The sequence below is a fragment of the Bison bison genome, unplaced genomic scaffold, assembly GCF_000754665.1.
Source record: "Bison bison bison isolate TAMUID 2011002044 unplaced genomic scaffold, Bison_UMD1.0 scf7180017864160, whole genome shotgun sequence".
NCBI lineage: Eukaryota > Metazoa > Chordata > Mammalia > Artiodactyla > Bovidae > Bison > Bison bison.
This window is the reverse complement of record NW_011494732.1, coordinates 6,218,027-6,228,332: the sequence shown is the minus strand read 5'-3', so window position 1 is coordinate 6,228,332 and position 10,306 is coordinate 6,218,027. Positions and strand designations below refer to the sequence as shown.

Genomic DNA, 10,306 nt, shown 5'->3' with positions numbered 1-10,306 from the left:
TCTGTGCGACCCCATAACCAGCAGCCCACCAGGCTCCCCCGTCCCTGGGATTCTCCAGGCAAGAACACTAGAGTGGGTTGCCATTTCCTTCTCCAATGCATGAAAGCGAAAAGTGAAAGTGAAGTTGCTCAGTTGTATCCGACTCTTAGCGACCCCATGGACTGCAGCCTACCAGGCTCCTCCGTCCATGGGATTTTCCAGGCTCAAGAGTACTGGAGAGGGCTGCCATTGCCTTCTCCTGAAATTTAGATTGGAAGAAGTCAAAAACAAGGGGGAAAAATGTAGTCCTTTTCCCAGAATTTATAACATAGGTCTGATTTTATTGTTTCCCCATATTCTGTACAACATGAGTGAACTCAGACCCATTGAAATGGACTCTATTCCCCCATTTGAAAGGTCACCTAAAATTGACAGGACTAGGCCAATAGTCACAACAGAGATTCTCAATTAACTTGACACAAGAGGAGATTTAGTGCTGGAGTCCCCACCGTCACTGTTTCAGGACCATTCTTTTGCTAGCAGAGGTGGAAGTCCCAGGAAGGAAGAAAAGAGAGCCAGACTCCCTGTGAAAGCAAGATGACTTTGCAAACTCTGCTGCTGCTAAGTCGCTTCAGTCATGTCCGACTCTGTGCGACCCCATAAACGGCAGCCCACCAGGCTCCCCCGTCCCTGGGATTCTCCAGGTAAGAACACTGGAGTGGGTTGCCATTTCCTTGAAAACTCTACCCAGTGGTAAAGACAGGGTTAAGATTTTGCCAGAAATGTGGTATTTCCACTAGGAATACATTCATGCATCCACCCAGCAACCACTGATTAAATATTTAGCGTGAACTGGCAAACAGAGCCTGAATTCTTAATGTCTGCCATTTACCGGGCATATCCTGATCTTAGGACGTTACATGACCCAAGTTTTTTTTAATCTGTAAAGGGGGAAAGTAGTGATATCTGTCTTGACGGTTTTTTTTTTTAACCCAAAATGAGAATTACATGGAATAATGTATTTATCCATGTTATACATCTTTTTTTAGTTCCAACCACTCCAGAACTAGTCCCAGGCACTGTTCTTCACTGGGAGACAAAGCAAAACAGTATAGTCCATGCTTTCATAGAGCTCAGAGTCTAGAGGTAGAGAAGCAGACAGTTAAGAGACACACCAAGCCATTTCAGGTGGTCTAAGTGCTGTGGAAGAGATAACGCCTTTGGGTAGAACAGTCAGGGAAGGCCTCCTAGAGGAGGTGACATCTAGTCTGAGGTCTGATCAGCAGGAATGAATCACACAAAGCCTGGGGAGCAGAGTGGCCTGGCTGGCTGAGAGTGGGTACTGAGCATCTGAGCATCTCTTTACCCTAAATAGAAAGGGAGACTGGAGTTTCCATTTGTGGAGGGTTTTTATTGTTGTTTTTTTTAGAAGACAGTGGGTGCTCTCAGATAGAACAGATAATAATCTGCCAAAGACAGGGGCTAGTTTATTTTTTTTTAAGAGTTAGTGCTAGCTTTGTACATCAACGTGTCCATGGAGCCTGGTACGCTAGAGTCCATGGGGTGGCAAAGTGTCGGACACAACTAAGCGACTTCACTTTGACTTTCACTTTGTACATCAACAATCATTCTTCAGAGTGTGGCAAGCATGAAATTCTGAAAAACCATCTTCATAAAAGTGTCTTGAATTCCTTGGCAATGACTTCCTTTCAAGCATATAAGTTTTAGTCTTAATAAGCTACTTTAATCTCATGTGTGCCAAGGAAGGCTGGGGAAACCAAGTTGAATTACATATGATCTGTGGACTCAAGGACTCTATATGCTAAAAGGTGTGCACAAAAAATATTAAAAGTGAAAAAGACAATTCTAACAGGGGTTAAGTATAACAGTGGATGGCTTCATAGAAGGTTTGGCATTTGAAGGGGTCTTAAAAGAGGAAAGATTTTGGGGAGAAGAAGGGGATGCCAAAATTAGAACTGATTTCCACAAGGCTAAATAGCCCTGAAATAAGTCCATTTCTTCATAATCCTTTGCCTTATTAGTAAAGCTTTCTTTTTATGGCCTCTCTGAAAAGAACCAGGTTTTATCCTGATACATACAATGTAAAGAACTCACCATCTCTAATTAGTCAATACTTACTGAGCTCCTGTTACATGCCAGGAAATTTTCTAGGTGTGTAGATGGAATACAGCAGTGGGGGGAAAAAAAAACAAACACAAAGATTCCTTTCCTCAAGGAAGCCCAATGAATGTCTTTATGAAAGAATTTGAAAAAACAATGTTGGACTTAATAGATTATGGTGGGCACCTGTCTAGAATGGCTGAAAACCTAAGATTTAGATTTAATAGTACATAAATCACATAAAAAGATGACAAAAGCAAGCATCAGATGTCCTCTCCTCCTGCCTCTCTGATCATTATGGGATATAAGTGGAAATGGTAGAGGAGGAGATGGAGAACAGATGAGAAACAGGTTTCTGCTGCTGCTAAGTCACTTCAGTCGTGTCCAACTCTGTGTGATCCCATAGATGGCAGACCACCAGGCTTCCCTGTCCCTGGGATTCTCCAGGCAAGAACACTGGAGTGGGTTGCCATTTCCTTCTCCAATGCATGGAAGTGAAAAGTGAAAGTGAAGTCGCTCAGTTGTGTCTGACTCCTAGCGACCCCATGGACTGCAGCCTACCAGGCTCCTCCGTCCATGGGATTTGCCAGGCAAGAGTACTGGCATGGGGTGCCATTGCCTTCTCCAGGTTGCTAAAGATAATCAAAGGCGCAGGTTCATCTATAAACTGGCACAGGCCTCCCTCATGAGCCAGACTTGAGCCACTGTAGTACCTGCTCCCTGATGACAATGGCCAATTTCGGGTCAATGACTGTCATCGTATCTTTTAAGTCTGACTAGTCTTTGCTTTCTCTACATATCCCTAAACCCCGAGGAGAAAGGTCCTGATGGGCTCAGGAAGATACATGGGGAAGAAAACTGAAGAAATACTTTAACACTGTCAGGATCAAATACTGAAGTTAGCTTGACAATTATTTCAGCACTGGTGTACCAGGGGTCCCTAACCTCTGGGCCCAAACGAGTGCCTCCTGTCAGATCAGCAGCAGCGTTAGATTAGGAATAAAGTGCACAATAAACATAATGCACTTGAATCATCCCCAAACCCACCCCCTCCACAAGTGTGTGAAAAAACTGTCTTCCATGAAATCAGTCTCTGGTGCCAAAAAGGTTGGGACCGCTGCCTTACACTGAAGAAATGAAATTAAGATAGACTCTTCATTGAATAAGACTTCTAGAGAGAAAGTTTGGAACTTCCCTGGTGCTCCAGTGGTTAAGACTCCATGCTCCCAATGCAGGGGGCCAGGGTTCAATTCCTGGTCAGGGAACTAGATTCCACATGCCACAACTAAGACCCAGTACAACTAAACAATATATTTTTTAGAAGACTTCTAGATACAAAATTCTATGTCTTTTAACTGAAACTTTTTCAAGTATTTTCAAGAATACGAAGTTCTATAAAGACTGTCTTCTTACATTTTTCAAATCAAGACTTTCAATAGAAGTCTTCATATCGGATTAAAATGTACTTGCTGTTAAAGAGAAACATAAAGTATTACCAGCAGCAGGCGTCTTCAAGGCTGTGCTTCCAGGCTTCAGAATCTTGGTGGGGGCCTTAAGCCCGCTTGGTTTTAGCATACTCATTGTCTTCTGTGTGTCAGAGCTGCTTCTCCTCTGCCTGTTGCCACTATCTTTCCCCAGTCATGGATACAACTGTGGGTGATTCTATAGTGATGTCAGTCTCTGGGTTAAATCTGCAAAGAGATAAACAGAAAAAGAAGTTTAGAATCTAGAGAAAGAAAATAGAAACAATTATGGAAAGCAGCTTTCACAACCTAAACTCTCCCTTATGTCTCCACAATGAACGTAAGAACCTAGAAAACTCTAGATGTCAAAAAGATTGAAGATGCTGGAACTTCCTGGTGGTCCAGTGGCTGAGACTCCACGCCCTCAATGCAGAGGTTGGCGTGGGTTTAATCCTTGGTCAGGGAACTAGATCCCACATGTTGAAACTAGGAGTTCACAATCTACAACTAAAGATCCCTAAGCAAACAAAAATAAATATTTTTTAAAAGTCTTTTAGAAAAATGAAGATGCTGTTGAAATAGGTTTAAAAGCAATTTACTATCCTAAAGACAGGAAGCTAAGGCTGGCAATATGCTCACTTTTCTTTATAGCATCTAATAATACCAGTTCAGTACACTGCCCAAAATCCACATAACCCATAAAGAGGTTCAGAAAAATGCCCACCAGACTCAACAGAGTTAGCTTTCAGTTTTCACTTCATTCATTTCTATGTTGCTTAAGATTTATGATCACAAGCCTATATTAACTATATATATAGATTAATCCACAGAAATATATAATAACTCAATCCACAGAAATATATAATAACTCAATCCACAGAAATATATAATAACTCAATATAAAACTCAATATAAATATATGTTAAATGAGAGAGAGGGTTCAACAGCAAACTCTGTAAGAAGAAAGCCGTATCTAGAAAGTACTAAAGGAAAATTATCTTTATTCTGTTTATAGAAACACAATCATCTGATTTAGTCAAGACCAAGTACGAATCTACAACTTTTGGGCTCATGCAAAACTGTAATTTGCTCTTTAAGAGTGAAGGAAGACCTTTGGATTTTGGAATAGGGAAAAATATTTCTAGACATAATACCTAAGAAAACAGAATTCAAAGAGAAAAATGCTATTTACTAACACTCTCTCAAATGTTTGCATTCCGTGCTTTTTTATTTTTTTTTCCTGCTAGTCGAGTTTGGGTGACGAAGCACAGACCTCACTCTCACTTTTACAAGCAATTCGGAGCATCAGTAAACAACATGGCCAGGGCTGACAGAGGTGCTGCTCTGGCCCCTTCGTCCCTGTGGTGGGTTGAATGGCAGCCTCCCCAAAAGATATATGCATCTGGGAATTCCCTGGTGGTTCAGTGGCACAAGCCTATATTAACTATAGGCTAACATTAACTATATTAGCCTATATTAATGGTGGGACTCCATGCTCTCACTGCCGAGGGCCCGGGTTTGATCCCTGGTTGGGGAACTAAGATCCCACAAGCCATGAGGCTAAAAAAAAGGAAAGGAAAATCTGTTGATCAAAAGAGATATCCATCTGGAATCTGTGAACAGACCTTGAGGTGAGTGCCTCCTGGATGACCTGCATGCCCTAAACCTGAGGACCAGTGTCCTAATTAGAAGAGAAGAGCACAGAGGAGACAGCCAGGTGAAGATGGAGGCAGGGATTACAGCCGAGTGTCTACAAGCCAAGGGTGGCCAGCAGCCACAGAAAGCTAAGAGAAAAGCCTGAGATGGATTCCCTGAGATGGATTCTCCCTCAGAGCTCCAGAAGGAACCTACCCTGGCGACACCATGGTTTCAGACATTTGGCCTCCAGAGCTGTGACAGAACAGATTTAAGCCACCAGGTTGGTGGTTGCTTGCTATGGCAGACGGAAACTAATACAGCCATGTATGTTTTTCTGTTCAAAGCTAATCAGACTGAATGGAAATCAAGCCAAGACAGCAGCGTCATTAGGTTCACTCTGCAGATTTCCCATGGTTCTCAAGAGGGTTCAAAATGTCACAAAAGTGGCTTTTTTTTTTTAAAGTCAAAGGTAAATTGTGTGATTTGGGAGAAGATTGTGATTAACAGATACAGAACTGCTGTGAATCTGAAGACAGTGATTGCCTATTCTGACTATTAATACAGAATTCCCAGGTTCCTTACTATCACCACCACCACCACCGCTGCCAGGACCATGGCAGTGGGCTGGGAGTCTCTGCACCAGGTCGGGTGGTTCTGACTCAGATTTGAAACCATGTGCTTTACTGCTAGATCCTCACCACCCACAGTCGGTCAGATGCAAGCAGAGGTACCTGCTCCTGCTCCTGCCTTAGACAGATGGAAGGGTTTGGCCGAGTCTCCTCTAGACCAGGGGTCTCCAACCCACCAGGACACAGACTGGTTCCTCTGAGGAACCAGGCTGCACAGGAGGTGAGCAGCGGGTGAGCAAGTGAAGCTTCATCTGTATTAACAGCCGCTCCCCGTTGCTCATATTACCTCCTGAGCTTAGGAAAACAAACTCAGGGTTCCCACTGATTCTGCATTATGGTGAGCTAATTATTCAATTATATATCACAACGTCATAATAATAAAGTGCACAATAAATGGAATGCACTTGAATCATCCTGAAACTATCTCCCACCCCAACCCGCTCCCTGGAAAAATTCTTCCATGAAACTGGTCCCTGGTGCCAAAAAGCTTGTTTGCACGTGCAAAAATGTTTGAGGAGGATGGGGATAAGCTAAGTGCAGAGAGTACCAAGGGGTCTGTGTCTTGCCAACTCTTCACCCTGGTCCAACATCATAAAGTGATGACGATCAGGTAGGGAAGGACAGAACAGATGGAGGAGGCACAAAAGTCCTGGAAAAGCTATTATAGTGTTAAGAAGAGAGGATGAAGTACTCCTTAAAATATTTCACTCAGGCGCAACAGTGAATTCTTGAGCTCACATCAAGCGCTCCTCCCTAAAGAGAAATTCTGAAAACCGCCACAGTAAGTGACTAGGTCAACCTCAGCCAGTTTCAAACCTTGAAGCTCAACACTCTAAGCTCACAAAACGCTGCCCCCTAAAAGCCTTGGCCCAAGAAACAGAGGCGTGTTTTTATCAGGAACCTAAGAATGGTCATAAACTCGGGGTCTTTTAGTCTTCTGTTGTCTGATCTTTGTGCCTCTGGCTCTCAGTCCATCTGAGCCACTTGAATCCCAAAGCAGGGGAACTGTGACCAAGATTTAATGAAGGAGAAAAATCTATGTCTCAATAAGAGAATTAGGAGGAACATCACCAATGTTGGCTTTTAAATCTTCCAATTTAGGTTTCTTTTTCATGCATTATTAATGAATGCCATGTCAGGCTTGCTTTTGGGGAAAAAAAATCAATTCACTGAGAAAGAAAAGATCAAAGTTCTTGGTCATGGTACCCACAAAATGTAATGACCCAGAAACAATTGCTCTGCGCAATGTTTCAAGGTCAGTCAATGTCATACTGAAATGAATCAATTCCAAAACACATGCAAAAAGAAGAGAGATATACTTGCCTCACTAATACATTGAGAATATTTGAAATTCTGATGCTTATGGTCACTTAATCAAGAAATTTGGATCTAAGGTAAGACCCCCTCTACCCTCCCAACATGTGAAGACCACAACACCAGAATATTATCATTTAGCAATAAATGTTATCCTTATTATTGCAGTTGAGCCTTATAATACTATGACGTGTGTGTATGCGTGCTCAGTCATGTTCCACTCTTTTGAGACCCCATGGACGGCAGGCCCACGAGGCTCCTCTGTACACGGGATTTTCCAGGCATGAGTACTGGAGCAGGTTGCCATTTCCTACTCCAGGGGATCTTCCCGAACCAACGATGAAACCCTTGTCTCCTATATTGCCTGCATTGGCAGGAGGATCCCTTATTGCTGAGGCACCTGGGAAGCCCAGTTATTTTCTTTTTTTTTAAATTTATTTATTTTGGCTGCGCTGGGTCTTAGTTGCAGCTCGAGGGATCTTTGTTGCAGCACATGGGATCTAGTTCCCCAACTGCGAACTATGGTTACTCAGACTTTGTATCCTGCAGCTATTTCCTTAAAAATGAATCATGTGAGCCTGTCACTTCAAGGAAAACAACTATTTGTTGACAAATAAAATTCAAGTTATTCACACATCCTCTGTGAACCTGAGAGTGTCTCAATACTACAGGTTTTTCTCATGAGATAGACAATACTAACAAATATAATTATATTGTATAAATGAAATGTGCCAATATTTGCAAGATCTCATAACTCAGTGAGTCAATTTTTTTCCAACCAACAATGTATAATATTACAAAATCACATTCATTCAAAGCACAAATTAGACCAGTGGATTTTTATGTAATGATAGAAGTTCATTCATACAGTTTGAGATTTCACCTTTAAGAAACTACAACCTATCAAGTTTTTGGAGAAGTATTAAAAGAAAAAAATCCATACGTATCTGAAAATGCTTTGCCTTTCCTATAAATCTGGGTAAGGCCAATTTTCTTCATAGACTTCAACCAAAATAACGTATCACTACAGTTCAAATGCAGGAGTTGTCTTTTACTAAGTTTGTCTTCTGTTAAAGCCAGTCATTTAGAGATTGGCAAGAATGTGAAACAATGCCATCTTGTCATTCATTCTTTTTTTACTTTAGAAAATAGTTATTTTTCATTAAAGACATATAACATGTTAGTGGGCTTATTATTACTATTTCTGCTGCTGCTGCTAAGTCACTTCAGTCATGTCCGACTCTGTGCCACCCCATTGACGGAAGCCCACCAGGCTCCCCCGTCCCTGGGATTCTCCAGGCAAGAACACTGGAGTGGGTTGCCACTTCCTTCTCCAATTATTTCTAATGATTAATAAATATTAATAAATATTTATTTAAAATATTTTCAGTTTTAATTTCTAATATGGGAAATATCAAAAGATAAAACCAATATAAATGAAAACTCTTTGGAGACCTCAATTATTTTTAAGGATGTACAGGGGTCCTGAGGAAAAAAACATTTGAGAACTGCTACTGTAAGCATTTTTGCTTTACATTTTGAGCCACAGAGGGCTTCCCAGTTCCAAAGGGCTTCCAGAAGCATGTGCTTCTCCTTCAGATCATTTTTAGATCTGGAAGTCAAGTTAACAAGTACAGGGTTTACTACTGTATTACCTGCATTATTACAGCACTGTGCTAGGGGCTGAGTGATGGAAGAAGCCTGAACCTGCAATCTATACAAGACCAGATGTAGGTACGGAAAGCAACGTGAACACAATGACACACTGACATTGGGGTATCTGTATACATAAGACGGACATTTCTCTAAGACAGACATCAGATGGAATGGAGCTATCAGCACTTTTCAAAATGTGCAGCGGCAGCAGCATCTCCTGGGAACTTGCTAGAAATGCAAATTATTTGGGATCTTCCCCAAACCTACTGAAACGAACTCTAGGGGTGGGGCCGGCTATCTGCATTCCAAGCCTTTCAGATAGTTCTGAGGCTAACGTCTGAGAAACACTGCTGAACAACTGATAAGATCAGAGGTTCGTTTTCTCAATTACACACACATGAATCACCCACGTGACCGATTTGGCAACTATCCCTACAGAAGTCTTGGTGCTTTCACTCTATGCTTTTGTTTCAGCTTTTTCACTCAGTCTTGAAAGCACTTTCCAAGCCTGGTGGTTTGGTGGTTCAGTTGCTAGGTGGTGTCCAACTCTGCAACAACCCCTTGGACTGTAGCCCACTAGGCTGCTCTGTCCATGGATTTCCCAGGCAAGAACACTGGAGAGGGCTGCCACTTCTTTCTCTATTTCCAAGCCTACTTATTTTCATCTGCTGAAACCCTACGCAAGGGCCAGTTAGGGATGCAGCTGCCCCACAAAACCTTTCACCAATGAAAATGTGTTCATCCTTCAGTCTCCCATAGAACTAAGACTGTATCTCTTTCCTATCACCTGGCACACCGAGCTGGGTCTATATGGCCATAGAGTCTGTGTGTGTATGTGTTTAGACATTAGACTCTCTGAGACCCCATGGACTACAGCCCGCCAGACTCTGTCCATAGAATTTTCTAGGCAAGAATACTGGAGCAGGTTGCCATTTCCTACTCCAGGGGATCTTTCCGACCAGGCAATGAACTTGTATCCCCAGCGTTTCCTTCACTGGCAGGCAGATGCTTTACCACTGAGCCACCTATGAAGCCCCCTAGAGATTCTACCAGATTAAACACACCCTGGGGGGGATGAAACCGTATTTTAGTCATCTTTATATCCCTAGTTGTACTTTATAAACAAAGCTGACTATACAAAAATGAGAAAAATACTCTGAATTGTTTAAATGAGTTAACAAACCAGTTGGGACGTACCCAATATTTTAAAAAGTTATTTTTGGTGCTTGCTACAGGTGACAGAACAACACAGAACACAGGCCTAAGCTCAAGAATTTATGATGCGGTTGGAGAGAAAAGACCCACAAATATATAATAATTAAAAATAAAATGCCACTCATGAGAAATGCCAAACTGTGGGATGTGATGGTCCTGAAAGTGTCTTAGAAGATGCAAAGGTGGAGTGGACTGAGGCAGAGAGAAAAGACTTCAGGGACAAGGCAGAATTTGAGGGGTGGCGGTCAGCAACAGTGTTGGACAGGTGTTGGCCGTCAGGATTTTTTTTTT

General features: G+C 42.1%; 1 protein-coding gene across 9 annotated transcripts in view; it reads right to left on the bottom strand.

Moving 5' to 3' along the window:
- CLIP1 (CAP-GLY domain containing linker protein 1) overlaps nt 1-10,306 on the bottom strand; it is a 118,005-nt gene that overhangs the window by 80,948 nt on the left and 26,751 nt on the right. For all 9 annotated transcript variants that reach the window (XM_010841319.1, XM_010841322.1, XM_010841326.1 and 6 more), the window contains exon 2: nt 3,597-3,791. In XM_010841319.1, the coding sequence (XP_010839621.1) occupies nt 3,597-3,681 (85 nt within the window). In that variant the 5' untranslated portion in view covers nt 3,682-3,791. The remainder of the gene's footprint in view (nt 1-3,596; nt 3,792-10,306) is intronic.